Here is a 25000-nt window from a genome sequence, read left to right as displayed (position 1 = left end):
GTTGGAGGCTGTCTGGGGCTCAGTGACGATCCTGAAAAGAGCCCTCGGGACAAAACTCTGAGAACAACATGACTTCACAACTTAGCCCGTGAATTACGATCCTTCACCGAAAAGAATGTGGATGCTCCGAGTCCTAGGAGGACTCTGTTCCATCTTCTGAAGCCCGAATTATGGAGATAACAATCGATGACACACACACCACTCAAAACCCATTGAGATTTACAGAAGCTGGAGGGTAGGAAATACCAGGTCCCCACAAGAGCAGCAGCTTGCACAGCAGGAGATGCCTTCTTGTCTGTGAGGCATCCACATCAGCCCTTCTCACCAATCACAGGCTGGCCATGCCCAGTGACAGCATCCCGACCCAATCAGTGCTGTGGATGTCGAGCAACATGGCCCAATTGCACATTACCTTGCTAGTCACCGATCGGGGTGGCCGTGATCTATTTTCACATGGCATTAGGCAAGGCGGGGGGTGTAATGGTGTGCTGCAGTGTGGATGGTGAAGCATCTTTCACTCGGTTTGGCATAAGAAAATGAAAGGCCAGGACACCTTAACCTTCCTGGACACAAAAGGCACACATTGATCCAGATTTGATTGAACTGCTATATTGAATGATTCGGGAGAAGAACACAAAAGGGTCAAATTAAAGTGATTCCATTCATGAAAGAAAAGGAAGGTAAAGGTATGAGCATGGAGTCTGAATCTGGGGAAGAATACCATGGTACCCTTTCCCTCTGGATGCTAGCTTAACAACATGGTCAAACCAAGAAAGGTTGTAGCAGGTGGCGAGACCAAGACTTTGAAGAGACTGTGTCTGAGAACATCTGACCATCCATCCATCCATTGGGACCATACTCTGTGCAGAGCGTGGGTGCTGCCTAAGCAGCACAATCCTGGACACAATCCTGGACAGGTCGCTACTCCGACATAGGATACCAGCAAGCTGGTACTCATTTTGCCGACCTCAGAAGGATGACAGGCTGTCAACCCCACCTGGTATTAATACAACATACAAGCAGGATTGGAACTCAAGACTCAAGGATCCCAAGCCCACCAGTCTAACCATTAAGACAACACCAGGCATAACATATGACCACTGAAGTATATTGAATCAAGTCATCTTGCTTGTCCGACAATGTGAGAACATGTGCTTTTCCTGCATTATAAGTTCTGGTATCCAAAGTTGGCAAACATGGAGGCAGTTAACATAATTCCTGTCTCTTTCATGGTTGTTTGTTCAGGATCAAGTCTGTGGAACTGTAGCACCGAGAGGTCCCAAATTATGGGTGTAGGTACTTCAGATTCCGGGCAAGGTTTAAAGGTCCTGCATGTTGGCCTTGACATCCATTTTGAGGCCACCAAAGCCCGCTATAAAGTGTATATTGGGATGTGGGGTCAGGCAGTACTGCCACCATCCCACAGGCAAATGGTAACCACCATGAGGCCAATAACTCCATAACTTTTCAATGTCCTACACGTCCAGAAATCACCGCCAGGAAAAGCTCACTCAGCTGGGAAGCACCGGGTATCTCCTCCCTCCACCCTCCCCTCCCCCCTCCCCTGCTCGTATGAATATAAATGAAAGGGGGGAGCAACATGGCACACATGATGGTGCCACTTGACTAAATGGATAGGGACTGATCATGTATCCTAACCTAATATTGTGCATGCCAGACTCGTACATGTACCACAAGACACTAAGGAGGAGACAGACGGGTAGGTAGAGGTGGCCAGCTTCTGTGGGGGCTGCGGGTGCTTGTGTGAGGGTGCGCCAGAGGTACTGTGGTCGTGCAACTCGTCCTGGCTCGTTCTCCTCTTCTTCTTCCCCCTCAGGGCGTTCACTCCGTAACTCGAGGGCGACTCTGGGAACTGAGCTGAACTCGCTCGGAACTGCCGGGCCGCACACCCTCACAAACGGCACTCAGCGTCCGCTCTGCAACTGAATTGGACTTATAATTGACTCGCTCAGGGCACACTCTGCTGAGACTCTCCTGAACTGAACTGTCAGCGTTTCTGCACCTTATTTTATAGATGCGCCTCTGATGTCTTATGATGCTGGGCCCACCCCTTTAAATATCGCACCCTTGTCTTCGCCATGTCCCTGTCCCACACCAAATAGTACCCTATAATGTCCATAGCATCTCTGACGATTGTACTTTACGCTCTCTTGCTATGGGTAATTTGAAATGTTATGGATTGTCTTTGAACAGTGATCTTATGTTACCTACCCAATCCGACACTGTTTGTCATGCTCCATATTTTATTTTTTTTATCTTTGTGATGATAGTTGAATGAATTCAAGCAACTGCATCTAATCAATCTTTTTCAGCCTTAGGTTTACAATTATCATCTCATAAAAACGATAGTTATATTGTAATCTAATACTCAGGGAGAAAGCACAGTGATGTTCATTCGGATCATCGTACTATATCAAACAACGAGCTGATACTTGAGGTCCCCCACCTTTTGGGTTATATAAGGAATAGATTTGTGTAATATGAAAGCTAAAGCTTGAACGTTTTCCTTGAAATATAACGTACCTAAGCCAACTTACCACGATGGTTTCCATGGCAACAAAATTCAGCCAATCACAGCCGTGATCTAATAAAATTGAGATAATGTCATGAAGAATAGATTTCTGCAATATGAAAGTTAATTGTTCAACGGTTTTTGAAATATCTTGCACACAAAAGTACATGGACAGATGATTGGTCGGACGGTCGGAAAGAACTCATTTTTAATGTGCCCCGTGTCCGACCTTGCCGGAGGCGTGGTGGACAAGAAGCCATGTGTGCACGCGCATCTGAAAATTATATTTAAAAAAACAGGGCTGAGCTGATCTCCACACAAAGAAAAAAGATCCACCCTCTTTCCCCCTCTCCGGGAGACGACTAAAGATTTTCACCTGTACACGTTCCACAGTGCAAGTGGTTTACTGACCCCTGCTACAAACGATTGGGGGGATTGTTAACCACGGCTCAAAATATAGTTGCTACACCTCCCCCCCACTCTCCTCCCCACCCCCAGGCTGGGGTGTTTCTCATTATTCTAACAAAGTTATCCTTGAAACATCCCTGACTATCTCAGTAATAAAAGTTGAAGGAGAGGAGGAGATTGAGACCATACTCTGCACAGCGCATTGGTGCTGCCTAAGCAGTCTCCTTGGCCATTGGGCACAATACTGGATGGGTCGCCACTCCGACACAGTACACCAGCATGCTGGCACTCATTTTGCCAACCTCGAAAGGATGACAGGCCGAGTTAACCCCACCTGGTATTAATTCAACAGCTGAGCAAGATTTGAACTCAGGAACCTAATATCCAAGGCTCACCACCCTAACCATTAAGCCAACACCAGGCATACAAAAGTTTAAGAATAGTAACAAATTTAAATGCTCAATGTACCAGAAATATTTTTGCTACCGATGGTCATCTTTATGCTGTAGAAAATTAGCAAAATTTTCAGTGTTGCAACTGAACACCTCGGTGAGAGGTAGGCATCTCGACACCTGTGTCGGAATGGCGACCCGTCCAGGATTGTGCCCACTAGCCAAGGAGACTGCTTAGGCAGCACCAACGCTCTGCACAGAGTATGGTCCCAATGGATGGATCTCAATTGTTGAGTTTTGCATTTAACTTGGACATTAAAACAAACTCTTCAAAACAGCTGTTCACCACCACCTCTTATCTTCCCCCATCCAAATCCTCGATCTTTTCTACCCCCGATAATCCACCCAAGCCCACTTCCTTCAATTCTCCTGCTTTCCTTCCTGAAAGTCCCTTTAATGTCCATCTTCCCCTCGCCATGTTCCCCGTCCCATCCCCATCCCTCTCCCTTCCACAGTTCACCTGTGTCTGTTCCCCAATGTTTTGTCCCTTCCACTCCCGCCCCTCTTGTCTCATGCCTCCTTGCTGTGAGTTGTGTGTTAGCTCTCATACGAGCCTCGACCAAGGTATACAAAAAAAAAAAAAAAAAACTCTGGAATGTTTATTGCCATTAAAATGTTATTCTCCTTACTGCACAGGTGTTTTGGGTATGTGATGGTATTCGGCAACTAACTGGTTCTTGGTGTTGGTTTATCATTGCAAGAGTGATGTTTTTTTATGGTATATTCAGATTAATGTCTGAAAATCAGTCATAGGTTTGATTGATGTCTCCTGTATATGTCATGACGCAGGTGATGGTTCGTTGTTTGTGTTGTTGCAGTGCCGTCTCTGAACACAAGCCAACCACAACTCAAACCTTCGCCCATTTTCTCACCACAGATTCCAGCGCCACCCATTCAACAGCTACATCATAACCCCCATGATCCAATGCGAGTTTCGACTCTACCACCTCACACTGCTCCCTCTCTTCGATCTCCATCCACTCCCTTTGCCTCAACAGGCCCTCATACCCCAATTTCCAACATCATGATGAACACACTGGAAAGCTCAGTTGGTGAACTAATAGTTCCCACTTCAGGTGGACAAGTAACTTTTGGCTTTCAGGAAAAGGAAAAGATGAAAGAGGCAGATGAAGGTGAGGGAGAAGGAAGATCACTTAATCAGGTCACTGCAAGCAACCCTGACGACGCTACAAAGTCTTGGTCTGCTTCTGCAAATCCCACCGTGTGTTTGGGAGTGAGTGGCCCAACTCTTTCGAGCACCTTGCTCAAATTTGGAATGGGTACGCGTGAGCTGGTCCCAGGTGTTACACAGGTTTCACCGAGTGGTTTGCCAGTTCCTGGTGCAGTTCGACTAGCATATACGAATACATCACAAGCTACCAGCCCAGCACCTCAAACCTTGGCCTCCTCTCTGGGGTGCTTACCAAATTCTACATCACGTCCAAAAACTCCAAATCGTGGCAGCCCACGGCCTTACAACACACTGGCACCTACATTCTGCCCACCAAGCTGTGAACCCTCAGAGATTAGTCTCTCTCCAGAACGTCTAAATGCATCAATTGCTGGTCTGTTTCCACCGCAAATCAACCTGCTGCTTCCACAACCCAAGCAGCCAGCTTATGGTTCACGCAGCCTTGAGCAACAGGGACTGAATCCGACCACCTTAAAAGCCATAGGGCAAGTTCCTAGCAACACTAGTGTTTTTCCACAACTCCCAGTTACATTAGGTGCTGTTGGAAAGGATGAATCCTCAACGGATCGTACAGGTAGTGCACCAACAAGGCGAGGAAGTCACAGTCCTCGTAAGGTCAGCCCAGGGAAAAAAGGAAGCCCCAATCGCAAGGCCAATGTGACTGGAGTGCGACGCATGCCAGGCAACCAGACAGCCCCAATGCTGAAGTTGCATCCAGTTCCTCTCTCTGGGGGTGAAAGAGCAGGAATTTGTGAACCTGTAAGCCGTAATACAAGCCTGGTGAAAACCTCAGGAGGAGTTGGACTACAGTCTGCAGAATTGTCTCCATCTCTTCAGTTGCTGCCATTGCACAAGGCTCGTATCGTAAACCCAATGTCTGATGGAGTTTCCACACACCAATTCTACTTCCCTGCTGCCACGGGTTTTGACCCAGGGTTTCTCCCACCACCTGTTGCCACGTCAAAATCGGTAGAGCCTTTACAGGGCACTGCTAGTGCTAGCAAGATGGACGAGACTGAGCAGCCATCAAGATCCCAGATGCCAGATACGCTTCACTTATTAGTTGATGATAACATAACCAAGAATATGGAGCAATCTGCTGTGGATATAAGCTTGGTGACACCAGTTGAGTCAAAAACCACTGCAGTAAAAAGGGTTGAAGCTGGGGCGCACACTGTGCTGGCACCTGAAGAAGTTCAGAAACAGTTAATTCTTGACAATCTTGAATGTCCTGCTGCTCTCCAAAACCTGGAAGGCCCTCATACTTCCTCACTTCTTGAGGTCACAGAGGCAGATATTGCTATGGAAAGAACTATAATCACAGAGTTGCAGCCACCACTGCCAAACCCAGCTGAAGTAGTTGTAACAGACACCCACAAAGTGCAGAGCGAGAACATTGATTATGCCACAGATAAATGCAAAATTCTAGACAATGTGCAGCTCACTGCAAATAATAATCTGTCAGTGTCTCAATCAGTAGATACAGATTGCAGTACAAGTAACAGCCTTTCTTCCCAGGTTCTCTTTCCCTCTTCTCCCAAAGGGCTTATTACAATCCCTGGAAGTCAATTACAAGAACAACCTTACAAGAAAACAGACATTGAGACTTCTGTTGCAGCAACAGCCATCATGCCTATCACTGACCATTCACCAAAATTTGTCAGTCATCCTGGCACCTCCGCCAGTCAGTCTGGCAATGATGCAAGTCAGTTCGGCAATAATGCCAATCAGTCAGGTGACAATGCCAGTCAGCTAGGTGACAACACTGCTCATCCCAATATCAATGCGAGTCCGCCAGACATCAACACCGGTCAGCCCGGAAACAACACTGGTCAGGTGGGTAACAATGCCAATCAGCCAGACATCAACGCCGGTCAGCCCGGCATCAACGCCGGTCAGCCAGGCATCAACGCCAGTCAACCAGACATCAATGACGGTCAGCCCGGCATCAACGCCGGTCAGCCAGGCATCAACGCCAGTCAACCAGGCATCAATGACGGTCAGCCCGGCATCAACGCCGGTCAGCCCAGCATCATCGCCGGTCAGACCAACACCTTCCCTACCCAATCTGATACTGTCACAGTCTTCACCACCCAACCTGATAAGTTTTCCACTCCACTTGACATGCTTACGACTCATCCGGTTAGTGTGACTCAGACCACCACTCAAGGCAGCCCATGCTTTCTTCATAACATGCCATCCATCCCCCCACTTCCAACACTTGATACTAAACAAAGCATATCAACCACACAGTCATTATCACCTAACTATCTTGTTACTTTGTCTCATCCATTTGACATCCATTCAAAGACACAGAATGAATCAATTCCAGCCACTTTGACAGCAACTCAACAGATTAGCCAATCAAGCAATGTTGTTTCCCAGCACATTTCTCAGAGAACACATCATCAGGAATCAATACCTGAGCCATTTGGGAGTATACCATCCACTACAGAGAAGGGTGCTGGCCAAGTGTATGCCATTGACCAGCTTCCAATGTCCAGTGTAACAACAATGGTTGAATCTGAGGCCTTGCAGGACAATGACAGCATGGATAGGCCTCTCCCGACAGCTCCAGCTGACAAAGCAGGTGAGGATATGTGAATGTGGAAGGGAAAGAGAAAATTCAAAATTGTTTTAATAACTCAGGTGTATCTTGCATTGTCATTCATTGTGCAGATGTACATGTCACCAGTGGAAGGGAGACTCATAACTCACTAGTAAATGTTATAATGACCAGAAAAATAAGCTATACGTGTGAGAACAACATACCGTATTTCCCCCAATAACGCCCCCCTTCCCCGTCTCTCCAACAAACGCCCTGGGCAGTTATTGGGGTAGAAGGAAAATCACTGCAAAACAATTTATACCTTTGTAATACTAGTATTTATTACAAAAAGGAGAAGCGTCCGTCCATGTGTCCGTTACATTTTATTCAAAGGGTTCCGTCATCGTAGAATCATAAAAATGGTGCCTTTGGAAAGCGAATCATCGATTTACTTGGAACAAAAAATAGTGTCAGTTTAATCATGAAAGTGCATATTTTGAAAGCTCATCTTTTCAGGATGGAAGAGGAAGAAGTGAGATTTTCAGCTTCATGTAGCAGTTCCAATGGTACCGTTTTGATTATTGTGTGATACCGGGCACCCTTTACAAGAAAGCGTGATGAACACGGAAGTTCCACACAAAATCGTATCCTGTATCTTAAGAATTCTCGATGTAATACTGTATATATTGTTGCGGGGCTGGGCATCGGCTGTGAGCACGATCGCTAGATGGAGCCGAAGAGTCGACTCTGCCGATCACCCGGAATGTATAGGTCGTCACCCCGGATAACTCCGGAGCCGACGGGTCATCTATCGGACCGAAGTTCGCCAATGAGGCTGATCACGTGGGGTCGGGTCAATTGCCAATTTCAATTTACCCAAATACCCACGTGGTCCAACTACCCGGGAAATTCACTCTCGGCCGACTTTGTCCGAATCGAGTCACAATCGCCGACTCGGATCCGGCGTAACCGAGCGGAATTACCATAGTCGAGCCGGACCAAATGGCAATTTACCGGCCCAAACGGCCGTACTAATTCTCAAAGACGCGTCATGTCGAACCAATGGAGGAAAGGACATGAATGAGCTGATACATTGAACAAATGGGGTTTATTTATACAACAATTAATTGGGGAACGAGGGAAGCACGTAAGAGCAGGACTAAACCGAATATTAATAAATGCACGTATGTACAAGCAAAAACACTTAAACAATTTCCTACTTAACAGACGGGGCCCACGGACACGCACATACACCCAAAAGAAGTGGTGGCTAAAGCCTTTATTACAGACTTCAGCTTGGAGGGATAGGATGAGCTGAAGACCAGGGTCTATCTTGGACCTGTCCACCTTGTGTGGTCTTCAAGCTGACTCGATCCGCGGTGGAGGACGACAACGACCAAGACGAGATAAGACCAGCACGACGAGCGCCCCAGCAAGACGAGCGCTCCAGCAAGATGACGACCACGATGGCGACTACCAAGACAAGAAGTAGTTCCTCTCCAAGACCAGCCAAGACGAGATGTGATCCCTCCGACCAAGATCAGCGCCCACATCTTTATTCACCCTGTTTCGGGGGGGGGGGGGTGTCTCTGCCCTATCAGCTCTCCGCTCTCGATCTGAGGTGGTGAGGTCCCTGATTGGCCAAGGGGGCCACCCCTCTCATTCTGGGCGGAGTCTCGAGCCGAGGTGATGCGAATCCCCGCCCATGATCGTGGTTGAACACACGAAGAACAATGGCACCGGTCAGAGCGAGGGGAGGGTGTAAAAATAAAAGAAAAACCCTATCAAAGTAACTCACAGCGCATTTACATTTATTTACCCATTAGACAAGGGAAAGGAAGCTATCTATAAAACACATACTTACCGATATAACTGAGCTCTTGGAACCTGGATGTCTGTGTGCTCATGGTTTCCAGATTCGCAACACTACCCCCTCCCCTTTTTACAGACTCGTCCTGAGTCGTCAAATTGGCGTGTGACCAGCATGTGTAAGTTCTCCCCTAGTACATTTTAGCTTCGGATCCCTGAGTGCGACTTTTTTTAATTATTTTTTATTTTATACATGTCCCAAAAATAAATAACCTAATGCGCTGCATAACTAACAGACGACTTAACTACATTGCTGGCGCTACGACAGAAATACAGGTGGGTTAAACTAATTTACAATTTTAACTTATCTATTTACACTAACCATGGCCCAGGACCTGTGATCTGTGGGGAAAAAGGCACGGCAAAGTTAACAGTTTGTGTGAGGGTGAGTGCATAGCAGCTAAAGGTCAGTTGTCCTCAGGGCCTGCTCAAAAGGTCCCCCTTGAGTCTTCCTCCTTTCTTTCCTACCCCCAGCTGCTGGAGGCAACTCACCCTAACCCGGCATGCCATATGCCGTCCCACAGGCCATTTGAAGAGGCAGCCAGGCTGCCCAATGCAGTCTCTGGCTCCTTCGTGCAAGAACAGGGAGGTAGCCGGCTGCCCAATGCAGTCCCTGGGTCCTCCCTGAAATGAACTGGATGGAACTGGACTGGATGCAAGAAACACAAATGGTGCACGGGCTGCTCAATGCAGTCCCCGTGGTGTGGTTGCCTGCAGGGCAGTCCTTGCAAAACTGGATGATCCTGGCACACATGGTGATGAACGGTGACACGGGGGGGGGGGGGGCAAATGCAAAATAGGGTAGCAGGCATGGGGTCATGGCAGAGGCAGGCGACAAGGCATGACAAGGCAAGGCCATGTGGAACAGGTGGCTGGAGCACAACCAGGCCGGCATCTGAAGCTGGCCGGCCTCTGGTCTTGTTCCGTGCGGGTCTGGAGGGAGTGCGGTGGTGCCGGCCACTCCGAAAGCGGGCTTCGACCTACCCTACTGTCTCCCCCCAACCTATCGCCTTTGCCTGTCTCTGTCCATACCCACTCCCTTAATTTGCAACACAACACAACAGAATTTAGCCCCTCTTTATTTTCTTCTTTTTTTTTTCTTTTATAATTCCGTCTCCCTAACCCACTTCCTGTCTTTGTCCAGCTAACCTATCCTGTCAACCGAGCCTACTCCCAACCCCTACGTTCCCTGTCTGGAGGGGAATAGGGAGAGACTCGCGTCCTGCCTCGTGGCCCAACAAAGCCTCAGAATGGCCTCCCACATAATTCAGCAGTCTTCTCCACAGTGAGTCCAGTGGCCTACTGAGAGCGAAGGGATGGATGGTGTGAAGAGGTACATTCCCAAACTACCCTATCATTTATTCCACTTTAAACTACCCGGGGCTTTCCAAAACGCTTGTCACTTTATACTATCGGTTCTAAAAACCATGATTCCCGTCCCCTGTGTTGGTGTCCATTATAAATTTGGGCCTCGCCCTCAAATTTTCACTCGTGCCCTTGCACAATTTCGTGGCTGGGCACTGTGGCTCACTTGGCAGGGACTCCCCTCTGCCGAACTCTAACCATGGCACCCCGGGCCCTGAGGCTGTCTCCGAGCCTACCAGCTCCTTATGAACGTGGGGGGGGGGGGGTTGTCCTCTCTGGCAAATGCTTACGACTCATCTTACGACCCCTTCCATGCCCACGTGGCATCTTTGGTGCTCCGGGTCCCATTCCGCGGGTCGCCCATGCCCAGTACACTATCTTGGACCCTTGGCCTACTCTGGCCGACTTGTCCGGTGCCCGGGGTGCCCTCGAATCAATACTCACCTTTCAAAAGCCACTCTCCCAGCCGGTCCATGGACTCCTGCACCCCTCCAAACTGGTTTGGTGCCTTCTCTCAACACCAACAACAAAACGACCTCCTTTTGGTAAATTTGACTAACCCACAAACTAACATTAAACTGACCCCGGGGTCCTTTGGGTGGGAATCACCCCTCCCCCCAATCATTCATTCGCACCATGCATTCCACATTCACTCCATACACACTCAGACCCGCTGGCCCATACTCACTCATTGTACATATTTTCCATTTTCCAATTCACATCACTCAACACTGCCATTCTCCTAACTAAATTCCCCTAAGTCATGCTCCCTCGTCATCCCTTATTCTAATGCACGATCCATTTAATCTACGTAGCTAAGCTACGTCCCCACTACACATTCCATGTCTGTCCGTGTCTCCAGAAACCCAAAAATCCATTTTCTAAATGTATCCTAAATCACTCTAACTAACCCATTCCACGGGCTGCATGAGAAACAACTCATGTCCCCATGAAGCCGGTCTAACGAATGCTAACCCATCCCACTAACTTTTTCCTCCTTTGCCCAATAACTGGGCTGTGTACTCAGGGGCAAGGCTCAAAGAGCCTTGCATCTCCGTGGGAGCGGTGGTCCTGGCTCCGGCTACTCCGATCCGATCCATCTATGAGGGCGTAAGGTCGCCCTTATAGGGTCTAAGGCGGTCAGCGTGGACGATACGGGGAAGGGCCCATGACCCCATTTTGATCTTTATGACCACGTCACTAATTTGCACCAGGACGACTCCCGGGCCCTGCCAGGGCTAGGTGAGCTTTGGGAATCTGCCCTTCCTCCTCCGGGGATTGAAGAACCAAATCTTCATCCCCGGGGGATACTCACTCGCTTGGCTCCGGTGGTCGTACCGGTGCTTCATTCTCATACCCGCCTGTTGGAGTTGGCGGCGAGCGAAGGCATGGACTTTTTCCATGCCTTCCTCCAACTGACGTGCGTAGCCCTTCCCTGGGGGTCCGGCGGGATGCTCAGGCATTTGGCCACACAGCAAATCGACGGGGACTCGCAGCTCCCGTCCGTACAGGAGCAGCGCCAGGCTACAGGGGTGGCTCCGTGCTGACTTGAGCGGTAGGGCATCAACAGATATGGGAGATGTTCGTCCCAGTCATCCTGGCAATCGGCGGTGAAGAGGGTCAATTGTTGGATTAGGGTTCTATTGATCCTCTCCACCATGCCGTCAGATTGTGGCCTGAGGGGCGTTGTGCGGGTTTTTCAAATTGAGAGGAGACTGCACACTTCTTTTAGCAATTAACTCTCAAAATTTCCACCCTGGTCGGTGTGCAGCTCCTCTGCTATCCCGTGCCGACATACAAAACCTACGAAGGTCTGTGCCACAAACCGGCTTCTTGGTTGGGAAGGGCATAGGCCTCCGGCCATTTAGTGAAGTAGTCCATAATTACGAGGATGTATCGATTACCTTGGCGAGTGGTGGGCAGTGGTCCCAAAATGTCCATGGCTACTCGCTCAAGGGGGGCCCCAACCTGATGTAGTTGAAGCGGGGCTCTCATCCTTCGTGCCGGTCCCTTTTTGGCAGTACAGCCGTTGCATGCTCGACACTAGTCCTGTACATCGCGCCCCATGTTGACCCAATAAAACCGCCGGCGGACCCGAGATGTTGTTTTGATCCTGCCCAAATGGCCGCCGGCGCGGGTACCGTGCACCTGTTCCAAAATTTGGGTCTTAAATTGATCTGGGACTATGACCAGCCAAGAAGTTCTCTCTGAGGGAATCTCCACCCACTTGCGATATCAGATGTTGTCCCTCATTTATAGGGTCTTCCACTGAGCCCAGTATGCCTTTGTTCACGCTCCGAATGAGGTGACCTCCACCCCACTGGGTCTCATTTGCTCGGACCCAATCGTACACGGGCCCTATCACGGGGTCTTCCCGCTGGGCCGTGCTCCATGCCAAATTGCCAAATTCCTCACCTGCGGTTAGTGGCGAAGTTGGGCCGCACGGGCTAGGAGCTTCTGGGAGGTGTCTGCCAATTGGTCCCTCTCCTCATGCCTTGTGCAATATTTACAGTTTTCTCCCAGACAGGGGCGTCGAGAGAGCGCATCGGCATTCCCATGAGCCTTACCGGCTCTATGGGCAACATTGAAATCGTACTGCTGCTACTTTTCCAACCACCTTGCAATCTGGCCCTCCGGTTCCTTGAACCGTAAGAGCCATTGCAAGGAGGAATGGTCAGTTCGAACCAAAAATTTCCTCCCGTACAAGTACGGGTGGAAGTGGCTCACTGCAGACAGCATGGCCAATAGTTCCTTGCGGGTGACGCAATAATTTCGTTTGGGCCGACTCATGGCCCGACTGTAATATGCGATCACTCTTTCCACGCACCCCCCCCCCCCCCGTGTCTGAGACAAGACTGCACCCAATCCTTCCTGGCTTGCATCCGTGTCCAGGGTATACATCCCGTAATCGGTGGGATATGCTAAGACGGGTGCGGATATCAAACACCCCTTTAATTTGAGGAAGGCCTGATGGCATTCTTCTGTCCAATTAAATCTCGACCCCTTCTCTGTAAGCCGGTGAAGGGGCCGAGCTATGTCCGCAAATGCGCCGGTAGTAGGAGCAAAGACCCAAGAACCCCCGAACCTGTTTGACGTTACGGGGTACGGGCCACTCCTCCACTGCTGTAATTTTACCTGGGTCGGTTTTCACCCCATAGCGGCTTATCACGTGTCCGAGATAGGCCACTTCCTTTGCGAACAAAGTACATTTCCCCAGGCTCAACTTCAACCCTGCCTGCCTGAGGCGCCAAACTAGTTATTGCCTGGGAAAATGTTTTAGCGTGTACCAGGACGTCATCCAGGTACACCAGGCATGATTGCCATGGCGTGCTGCCCAGCACATGCTCCATCAATCTCTCAAAGGTGGCGGGGGCGTTGCACAAACCGAACGGCATCACAGTGAACTGATACAGTTCCTTCCCTGTAGAAAATGCCGTTTTCTCCTTTCCCGTCTTGTCCATCTCCACCTGCCAATACCCACTCTTGAGGTCCAAGGTTGAGAACCATTTGGAGCCTGAAACGGCATCGAGGGTATCGTCAATTCTAGGCAGGGGATAGGAGTCTTTGAGTGTCACGTTGTTAAGTTGGCGATAGTCCACGCAGAAACGCGTGGTCCCATCCTTCTTTTTACCAACACAACCGGTGACATCCAAGGACTCCCCGAGGGCTCAATGACACCTGCATTGAGCATCTTTTCTACCTGTTCGTAAGCTTACTCTCTCTTGCTCCAGGGGAGCCGTCGAGCGGGCTGACGGACAGGCCGGGCCCCATCGGTGTGGATCTGATGCTTCACCAGGCCCGTACATCCAATATCCTTGGGTGACAAGGAGAAGATTTCTATGTGTCGGTCGACCAGTTTGTGTAAGGCCTCCCGCTGGGCGTCCTCAAAATCTACACTACTCCGATTTACCATCTCGTAAATGGGATCGGGCCAATTCCTAACAGACTCTGGAGACCCCCTCTGGGGCCGGTCAGACGCGATGTTATCATCCCTCAGCTCTGCGACTTGTACCACTGGGGTACAATCTGCCACCTTCGTGCCCCGTCCAATAGTGCGTGGTTCCGTGCTAACATTTATTACCCTGACGGGCACGCTAGGCCCGTCGGTATTTACCAGGGTGCAGCCCACGACTAAACCCGGGGGTCGATTGCCCCGCCAGTACCTCGGCTAGGCCGCAGGAGCCCTGCCAGGCTGGGTGTGCCTGCCACCGGGCAGGGACCACTGCCTCTGCACCCAGGGGAATGACCACGGAGTCGGGAGCCTCCAGCTCCACCCTCTCTTTCTTGCCCATGCCCCCCAACAGCAACTCCTCTCCACCCAACTGCATGACTCCTCGGCCGAAGTCGATTTTACAACAACCGGCGGTCAGCACATCCAACCCTCTAAGACATGGGTCACACACCTCCGCCACCCAAACCTCTGTTTTTCTTTTCACCGTGCCCAATTTAAGGGTCACAAAACCACGCCCTATGATGGGGGCCGTTGCCCCGGTAGCTAGCTGCAAACTATGATTTTGCAGACGGTGGATCTCATCCCACCCATCCACACTCGAATCAAGGACCAACAGGGCTGATGATCGTGGTGCTCGCTCCTGTGTCCACAACGGCGTCTACCCCTACGCCAGCAATTTTGCACCGAATTGTCAAACTACCAGTACCAATTTGGCTACAATAGATGACCTGTCGCAGCTCTGAGGGCTCTTCCCCATCTGGGTCCGCCGAACACGGCCCTATATGTTCGGCACTCCTTCGTTTCCTTGGGACTGGCGGTGGGGTGGTGTTGTGCCCTGGCTATTCCCGGTTGCACGGGTCGGAATTGGTGGTCTGGGGGGCTGCAGTCTTTCCCTGCACGGGGCCCTACACCGCCGCTGCAGTTGGCCCACCTGGCCACAATTAAAACACCTCATCGGGTAAGGTGTATGCCTCCGGTAATCCAAATTATATCCCCCCTCATTCCGAATTGGGGTATCTGGTTATGGCCCACCACGCGTCCACCCATGAGCTGCCTGCCATGGCCCAGACCCTGCTAACCGGCGGTCGACCATGTCCCGGACCATTCCCTCCAGCTCCACTCGGGAGCCAAGACCAACCCGGCTCCCAGTGTACGGTTGTCCATGGGGCCCACCTGCCAGACCGCCAACGCATGTTGCTCGGCTCCTCGAGTAAGAGGCTTTGCTGCCTCCCATTGGGCGGCAGCGTCGGCCGCCTTCTGGAGGCTCTCCGGGCGAAATGTGGTCAGCAGGGCCCCGGTGTCCGTGCCCGCAAGAGCCTGGATAAAATAGTCCAGGGCAAGGTCTTCCTGGTACAGCGGTGCCATGTTCGCATGTGCGATCCCCACCGCGCAGCGAATATCGTATGCCAAATCCCCCATCTTTTCATGGGGCTGTCGTTTGCGCCCACTGAGCTGAGCTTTAACAAGCTCGCTCTGCTGTTTCACGCCAAATCGGTTATTTAGGGCCGAACGGAGGCCCACCAACGTTATCCCCCCTGGGGGCATTGTGGTCAGGATCTCGGCCGCCACGCTGCGCAGCGCCGCCACAAGGTGGGTCCCACTCTCGTCCACGCCCCAGCCATTACCCCTAGCCACGTGGTCAAATTGGGCCATATACGCCCTCAGGTCGGTCTTCCTGTCGTACGGAGCTAGCGGCACCGTCCGGCCTCCCGGGGTCCGAACCCCACTCACCAGTCCCTGAGGGACAAATGGAGAGACAGACCCCCCAGATTCCAGCGGTGCCCTTCCCCCGCGAAGCCTGAGCCATTCGCCCGGACAATTTGTCACCCCCGTCTGGGTCGGTGCCTGCCCCGCACCGTCCTGCGTACTCCCCCATGCCATCCCGCTCGCATTCCACATACACTCGGGAACAACCATACTGGGGGCCTGTATTAGGCCAAGAGACCCCAAAATCTCTGCCCCCACCCCCCAAACTCGGCATGCACGCCCCTGCGTCATGCAACCCTCTTACCTCGTTCGGTGACACCGGACTCACCTGGTTACGATCCGCTTCGAGGGAGCGTATTTTCTCCCTCTGTTCCTTAAAGAGGCCATCCTGCCTCTTACATCGGGTCTCAATACATTCCACCAATTCTGTTTTTATATCCCTTACCTTCCCCTCCATTCGTGCCTGCTTGTCTTTTACCTTTTCCAGTTCGTCCCTTACCTGCCCTATTTCCCCCTGTGTCTCTACTAATTCCCCTTTTGCCAATTTCAACCCTTCTTTTGTCTCATCCATGTGTTTTTCTAAGCATTCTGCCAGTTCCCGCGTCTCCGTCTCTACTCTTTATCCAAATTCTCCAACTATTTCCGTCATCTCCCCGTGTATCGCCCTGAACCCCTCTTTTACGGCCTCTAATTCGTCCCTCGTTTCCTGCTGGCTTTGTCTTAGTCCGTCTATTGCCGTCGCGTTCCTTCCCATTTCTTTCTCGAATTGCCCTTGTCCTTCTTTAATTTCTTTCACCCCCTTTCCGAGTTTGTCTACCTCCCGTCCAACCGTCATTATTTTTTTGTCACGTCCTCCTTGCCCACCTTCATTACGGACCACACACCTTTTACACTCCCTCTCAACTCAGCCATCTCTCCCCGTACAGTGCCGATCTCCTCCGCCATTTTGCCTTTCACCTCCTCCAATTCCGTCCTCATTGCCTCTTGCCCTGCCTGGAGGTTCAACCCCATGCACTGCATCTCACCCCGCTGGGTTTGCATATCGTCCCTCAGTATTTGCATATTTGCATCCATATCGCTTCGCAGATCCCGCGTGTTTGCATCCATCTTGTGCATCAAAATTTCCAATAGCTGGCTCATGTCAAGTGGCCCCGATGAAGTCGATCCGCCATGATTGGTCGCGGTTTCACTGGGCACCGGGGAAATTTGATGGAGGGGGTGCTCTTGCGCCGCCGCTCCCACTGCGCCCATTACGGACTCTGAGTTTCGTTGTGGGGGATAGTCAACCTGCACGGTGATTTCGTCCTGGGCCATAGATTCATCGACACTGTTACTACTACCCACCTGCCTCAGCTCGTCTTGGCTAAACATGTTGCGTGTTGGAAACAAAATTTAAACTGCTCGTAATTTGGGGACATGGGGGGGGGGTTCACTCCCTACACCCCTGATCCGAATCCGTGAATTTCGTGGAGACGGAGGGGTTCGAATTCCACTCCTGAACACCAATGTTGTGGGGCCGGGCGTCAGCTGCGAGCACGACCGCTAGATAGAGCCGAAGAGTCGACTCCGCCAATCACCCGGAATGTTTAGGTCGTCACCCCGGATAACTCCGGAGCCGACGGGTCCTCTATCGGACCGAAGTTCGCCAATGAGGTCGACCACGTGGGGTGGGGTCGATTGCCAATTTCAATTTACCCAAATACCCACGTGGTCCAACTACCAGTGAAATTCACCCTCGGCCGACTTTGTCTGAATCGAGTCGCGATCGCCGACTCGGATCCGGCGTAATCGAGCGGAATTACCAAAGTCGAGCCGGACAAAATGGCAATTTACTGGGCCAAACAGCCGTACTAATTCTCAAACACGCGTCATGTCGAACCAATGGAGGAAAGGACACGAACGAGCTGATACATTGAACAAATGGGGTTTTTTATACAACAATAATTGGGGAACGAGGGAAGCACGTAAGAGCAGGACTAAACCAAATATTAATAAATGCACGTATATACAAGCAAAAACACTAAAACAGTTTACTACTTAACAGACGGGCCCACGGACACACACACGCACATACACCCAAAAGAAGTGGTGGCTAAAGCCTTTATTACGGACTTCAGCTTGGAAGGACAGGATGAGCTGAAGACCAGGGTCTACCTTGGACCTGTCCACCTCGTGTGGTCTTCAAGCTGACTCGATCCACGGAGGAGGACGACGACGACGACGACCAAGACGAGGTAAGACCAGCAAGACGAGCGCTCCAGCAAGACGAGCGCTCCAGCAAGACGAGCGCTCCTGCAAGACGACGAACACGATGGCGATCACCAAGACAAGAAGTAGTTCCTCTCCAAGACCAGCCAAGACGAGATGTGATGCCTCCTACCAAGATTAGTGCCCGCATCTTTATTCACCCTGTTTCGGGGGAGGGGGGGACGTCTCCGCCCTCCCTGCTCTCGATCTGAGGTGGTGAGGACCCTGATTGTCCAAGGGGCCCACCCCTCTCATTCTGGGCGGAGTCTCGATCTGAGGTGGTGAGGTCCCTGATTGGCCAAGGGGCCACCCCTCTCATTATGGGCGGCGCCTCGATCTGAGGTGGTGAGGTCCCTGATTGGCCAAGGGGGCCACCCCTCTCATTCTGGGCGGAGTCTCGAGCCGAGGTGATGCGAATCCCCGCCCATGTTCGTCGTTGAACGCACGAAGAACAATGGCGCCGGTCAGAGCGAGGGGAAGGTGTAAAAATAAAAGAAAAACCCTATCAAAGTAACTCACAGCACATTTACATTTATTTACCCATTAGACAAGGGAAAGGAAGCTATCTATAAAACACATACTTACCGATATAACTGAGCTATTGGAACCTGGATGTCTGTGTGCTCATGGTTTCCAGATTCGCAACAATATAACGGTACACTGAAGGAGCAGAAAAACAGCAACTACAGCCATGACGACAGCAACAATAACAACGGGATGGCGTTCATAGTATACTTACCCCACACAGTCTTGAGAAGGACTTGGTGCAAGTCAAATCTTCTGATGGCAAATTTTTAATTTAAAAAAATTGAATTCAAATCAAAAGGAAGACCAAATAAAATAGGTACTGCACAGAAGTTATCAGAAGTTACCCGAACAAGCAAAAAGCAAAGATGAAGTCATCAAGAGGAACCTAGAGATAGGACTCGGATTTCAACTGCTACTCCTCTACCCTTAATCCCATCCAGGTGCAGCCAAGTGAGCCTTATCAAAAAAAACAATTAATGGCTGCCAGACCATGCATCTGATCAGGTTGAAATTTAAAACATATTCCCCATCACTACCAGATCATAATTCTGAAGTTTCACTTTCATTGATGCAGCAGTTCAAGAGAAAGAAATTTTTTTAATATTTTCCTTCAATCCAATATGGCTGCCAGACCATGTGACCTATCAATTATTAGCTCACCTGGACTTTAGTCTTTAAGTGAGCTTATGCGGTCGAGCAGTGTGTGTAGGTGAGTGAGTCATTCAGTCAGTCAGTCTGTAAACACTTCAGTCATTATCACTTGAACCACACAATTTTGATGAAACTTGGCCACAAGCGTCACATCTGATGCCGAACGAAGGTTTATTGACTGCATAAAAATCTGCGGTAATTAAGGGGGTCTACGAGGGTTCTTTTAACCCCCCCCCCCCCGCCCCAGAATAGGTATTTGCTCTCTTCTCTGAAATTACCCACACACTTTGGATGAAACTTGATCACAACCTTCATCACCTGTGATGTACCAAAGTTTATCGACCGCATCACAATCTGCGCTCATTAAAGAGGTCTACAGGAGGATTTTTATCCCCCCAAAATAGGCATTTGCTCTCTTCTCCGAAACGACACACATGACTTCGATGAAACTTTACCACAACCTTCATCACCCTGTGATGTACCAAAGTTTATCAACCGCATCACAATCTGCGCTCATTAAGGGGGTCTATGGGGGGGGGAGTTTTGACCCCCCCCTCCCCAAAATAGGTATTTGCTGTCTCCAAAACTACACACGAAATTTTGATGAAGCTTGATCACAACATTCATCACTTGTGGTGCACCAAAGTATATTCACTACATCAAAATCTGCGCTCATTAAAGGGGGTGTATGGGGTGGGGGGCTGTTTGACCCCCCAAAATAGGTATTTGGCTCTTCTCCCAAAAAAACCAACACAATTTCGATGAAAGTTGACCACGACCTTCATCACCCGTGATGTACCAAAGTTTATCGACCGCATCAAAATCTGCACTCATTAATGGGATGTCCTGGGGGGTTGCCCCCCAATATAGGTATTTTCTTTCTTCTCCAAAACTCGACAGACGATTTTGATGAAACTTGACCACAACCTGCATCACCCGTGATGTACCAAAGTTTATCGACCACATCAAACTCTGCGCTCATTAAAGGTGTCTCCGGGAGGGTTTTGACCCCCAAAATAGGTATTTGCTTTCTTCTCCGAAACTACACGCACAATTTTGATGAAACTTGACCACAACCTTCATCACCTGTAGTGTACCAAAGTTTATTCACGCCATTTTAAACATCGGGGTTTAGGGTATTAATGGGGGGGGGGGAGTTGCCCCAAGTTCAGCGCCCAAGTGTATTGCCCTATTTTTAACATTGTTACCTCTGTTTGTAGGTGCTCAATGGGTGTTGTTAATGTACAACCTGTGATGATGCAAAGGGCTTTGTTTTGTGTGGGGTTGAGAGGGGTTGAGAAACAACTTTGAGACTCCGCCCAGAATGAGAGGGGTGGCCCCCTTGGCCAATCAGGGACCTCACCACCTCAGATCCCTTTGTTTTGTGGACCCTAAAGGGGTCGTTGCATCAGTGTCACAGCCATTGGCTCACAACCATGTGATACATATGAATGAAGAACAATAAGTGGTCAATTTATCATGTCTAAGTTTATCAATTGATGCCAAATAATTGTAAACACTGCTTACAAGTTGTTTCAGATTCTAACTTTAACATCACTCAGTAGAGCACATACTTTCCCCCAGGCTGAACAGTTTACGTTTTGTGTACCACTGATAGGCCAGATCTGGATCCGTTTGTCCACCTCTGCAACTCATCCACCTAGTTTTGTCAAAATCCATCCACTTTTTGAGTGGATTTTTTTTATTTATTTATTAAAGTTTTAATATTAAAATAGTCAAAATCCATCCACTAACTTTTTGAGATATCATGCTCACAGACTAACAAACAGGGTTGAAAACATAACCTCTGTCGACCTTTGGTGGTGGAGGTAAAAACAGACATGTCTTTGCTACAGCTTTTATGGCCAATCCAGGAACCCTTGATCCATTCTCAGGGCTCTACACCAGACCGATGTTGGGGTTGGGGGAGGGGGTGAGGGGTGTGCGGGAGGTGGCACTTTGCCAGACATGATCCCCTTTGATCCATGATCGTGCATTTTACATATTTATTTGAAAACCCCATTCAATTTAACAGTTGCAAATCAGTAGCTCGATAAACGTGAAAAAAAAACTTTTACAAAGGATATCAAGGTTCATGAATCCCCTTCGGATTCAAAAGAATACCGTCATGTGCAGCCATCTCCATGAAATGTGTTCCATCATCTTCCATGTTGTTGTTCATTCAAAAAGAAAATTTATCAATCAGAATAAAACACGTATGCTTGAGAAGTCTGGTAAACTCTTTTAGATTTTCGTTTTTTTTTTCAACCATTTTCACTTTTTTTTTTCTTGCAGGATCCAGTAATAAACAGGAAACAGGAGCTTCTGAGTAAGTATAATAATAATAATAATTATTGTTATTATTAGAACCATAATCTTAATGCTGTAGTTTGCCATCTCAGATGTAGATAAATGTATTGGAAATTCCACTCCTTGCTGCTGTCCGACTATATCGTTGAATGCTGAGCTGAAGGTAGTCTCTATTTCCTCTCATATGCAACAACTCGTAACCATCCATCCCAACTCTCTGTTCCTCATCTGCGATTATTTCAGGGCTAGCTCTGTAACAACCAGCCACGGCATTGCAGTAAAAGCCTTCCTGTGACTCTTTGTGTTTGACCCAATCTGTAAAACTTCCTAATCCAGATTTCTGCGACTGGTATGTCCTCCCTCGTGTACCTAGTGTTTTAATGAACTTTCCGTCCAACCTCTCTCGTTCCTCTTCTGCCCCTATTGATTTTTCTCATCACTTTCTTGTCAAGGCCCGTCATCTATCAGGCCATTGTAAGGGAGCAAACTCATCGACGCAGAATGTGGCTATTTGCACAGGCTAACTGGTAGAGACTTCAGTCTGCTCTTAATCTCTTGCCACAAGATGCCAATGCAACAGGCCTTGTAATCAATGCCTTAACGGGAGGCAAAGTAGCAATGCCAACCCTTAAAGGGTAGTCATACATTCTTCATCACTTCAGATGAAGGCCTTATAAGCCGAGGACAGCAGAGGAATGACTGGCCCTATGTAGTATTTTGAGACGGCAGCTGGCTTTCGAGGCCAGCTTGAAGATATGATTAGTTCAAGAAAGGTTATAGTTCATTCGGAAATCCAGGAGCTCCAGATTAATACACCTCTCCTTGCTATCAATTCACCTCCCAAGAACATGTCTGTTAACGCAGAAACGACTTGCACTCTCAACTTGTCCCTTTAAAATGAGGGGATAAAATGTGAGGATGGGACTTTTCTGCATTCAATCGCAAGTTATAAATACAAATAAATATGAGTTTTGACACAAGAGGCCATTAGGCCCATCAAAGCCTGTTTTAGTGTTGCTAACCTATGGTTATTTGTCCGTGCTCTATCCTTTTTAAATACTGAACGTGAATCGGTGAAGATGCTTGGTGTTGGCTTAATGGTTAGGGTGGTAGGCTTGGGATCCTAGGATTCTGAGTTCAAATCCTGCTTGGCTGTTGAATTAATACCAGGTGGGGTTGGCTCTACCTATCATCCTTCTGAGGTATCCTGTGCTTGCTGGTATCCTGTGTTGGAGTGGTGACCTGCCCAGGATTGTGCCCATAAGCCGAGAAGATTGCTTATGCAGCACCAATGCTCTGCACAGAGTCTGCACGGATGGATGGAATCAGTGAAGCAGCACTTTCCATTTTTTAAATCTTTGGTATGACTCGACTGGGGTTCAAACCGCTGAGCTCGCACGCTCACAGCGGATGTTACAACCGTTACTCTACTGAGTCTGGTTAAAGGCAGATGACCAGTTTCTCATTTTCTCGAGATCACCAGAGTGGGATGTTCCTTCAGCCTGCTGGCCAGAGGGACAAAGTACAGTCCTCTGTCAGTTGAAGTAACCACTCATCCCAACTCTCTGTTTTATGACTGAGGGTATATTCAGTGTCTTCAGAAAGTATTCACACCCCTCGACTTTCCCACATTTTGTTGTGTTACTGCTCAAATTTAAAATGGTTTAAATTTTAAAAATTTTCACCGATCCACACAAGATACCCCATAACGACAAAGTGGAAACGTGTTTTTAGAAATTTTTACAAACTAATTTGAAATGAAAGTCTGAAATGTCTAATTTACACAAGTATTCAACCCCCAGAGTCAATATAATACTTTGTAGAAGCACCTTTGGCAGCGATTACAGCTTCGAGTCTTCTTGGGTATGTCTGTATCAGCTTTGCACATCTGGATTTGGGGATTTTATCCCATTCTTCCTTTCAGATTTACTCAAGCTCTATCAAGTTGGATGGGGAGTGTTGGTGAACAGCAATCTTCAAGTCTTTCCACAGACTACATCAATGGGATTCAAGTCTGGGCTTTGGCTGGGCCACTCAAGAACTTTTACGTTCTTGTTCAGAAGCCATAACAGTGCTGCTTGGGGTGATTGTCCTGGTGGAATGTAAATCTTCACTGCAGTCCCAGGTCTTTTATACTCAGGTTCTCCTCAAGGATGATTTGCCTGTATTTGGCTCCATTCATTGTTTCCTCTATCCTGACAAGTCTCCCAGTCCCTGCCACTGAAAAGCATCCCCAGAGCATGATGCTGCCACCACCATGCTTCATGGTAGGGATGGTGTTAAATGGGTGATGAGCTGTGCTCGGTTTCTGCCAGACATAGTGCTTTACATTCAGGCCAAAGAGTTCAACTTTTATCTCATCAGACCACAGAATCTTTTGCCTCATGCTCTCAGAGTCTTTTACGTGCCTTTTTGCAAACTCCAGGTGTGCTGTCATATACCTTTTTCTCAGGAGTGGCTTCCGTCTGACCACTCTCCCATATAGCCGAGATTTGTGAAGTGCTGCAGAGATTGTTGTCCTTCTGGCAGGTTCTCCCATCTCAGCCAAGGAACTTTGTAGTTCTCTCAGAGTAGTCATGGGTTCTTGGTCACCTCCTTGACCAAGGTCCTTCTTGCCCAGTAGCTCAGTTTAGTTTCACAGCCATCTCGAGGAAGAGTCTGGGTAGTTGCATATTCTTTCCATTTCCTAATGATTGAGCTCACTGTGTTTTTGGGATCTTTCAACACTCTAGAAATTGTTTTATACCCTTCCCCAGATCTATTCCTCCTCACAATTCTATCTCGGAGTTCTACGGACAGTTCCTTGGACTTCATCTTAGAGTTTCTGCTCTGACATGCACTGTCAACTGTGGGACCTTGTATAGAAAGGTGTGTTTCTTTCTAAATCATGCACAATCAATTGAATTGGCCACAGGTGGACTCCAATCAAGTTGGCGAGACATCTCAAGGATGACCAAAGGAAATTGGATGCACCTGAGCTCAATTTGGAGTGTCATAGCAAAGGGGTTGAATACTTATTGACATAAGACATTTCAGCTTTTAATTTTTGATTCATTTGTAAGAATTTTAAAAAACATGTTTCCACTTTGTCATTATGGAGTATCTTGTGTGGATTGGTGACAAAAAAATTAGATTTAATCCATTTTTAAATTCAGGCTGTAACACAACGAAATGTGAAAAAAAAGTCGAGGGGTGTGAATACTTTTTGAAGGCACTGTACATGTGGACTTCCACCAGT

General features: G+C 48.8%; 1 protein-coding gene across 1 annotated transcript in view; it reads left to right on the top strand.

The window, feature by feature from the left end:
- LOC147013535 (uncharacterized) overlaps positions 1–25000 on the top strand; it is a 145118-nt gene that overhangs the window by 109743 nt on the left and 10375 nt on the right. The window contains 2 exon segments of the mRNA XM_085855396.1: positions 4212–7175; positions 21748–21781. Of these exon segments, the coding sequence (XP_085711522.1) occupies positions 4212–7175; positions 21748–21781 (2998 nt within the window).

This window comes from Eptatretus burgeri, chromosome 14 (assembly GCF_056783735.1).
Source record: "Eptatretus burgeri isolate ZD-2024b chromosome 14, Ebu_testis_v1, whole genome shotgun sequence".
In the NCBI taxonomy this organism is placed as follows: domain Eukaryota; kingdom Metazoa; phylum Chordata; class Myxini; order Myxiniformes; family Myxinidae; genus Eptatretus; species Eptatretus burgeri.
This window is presented reverse-complemented; position numbering and strand designations above follow the sequence as displayed.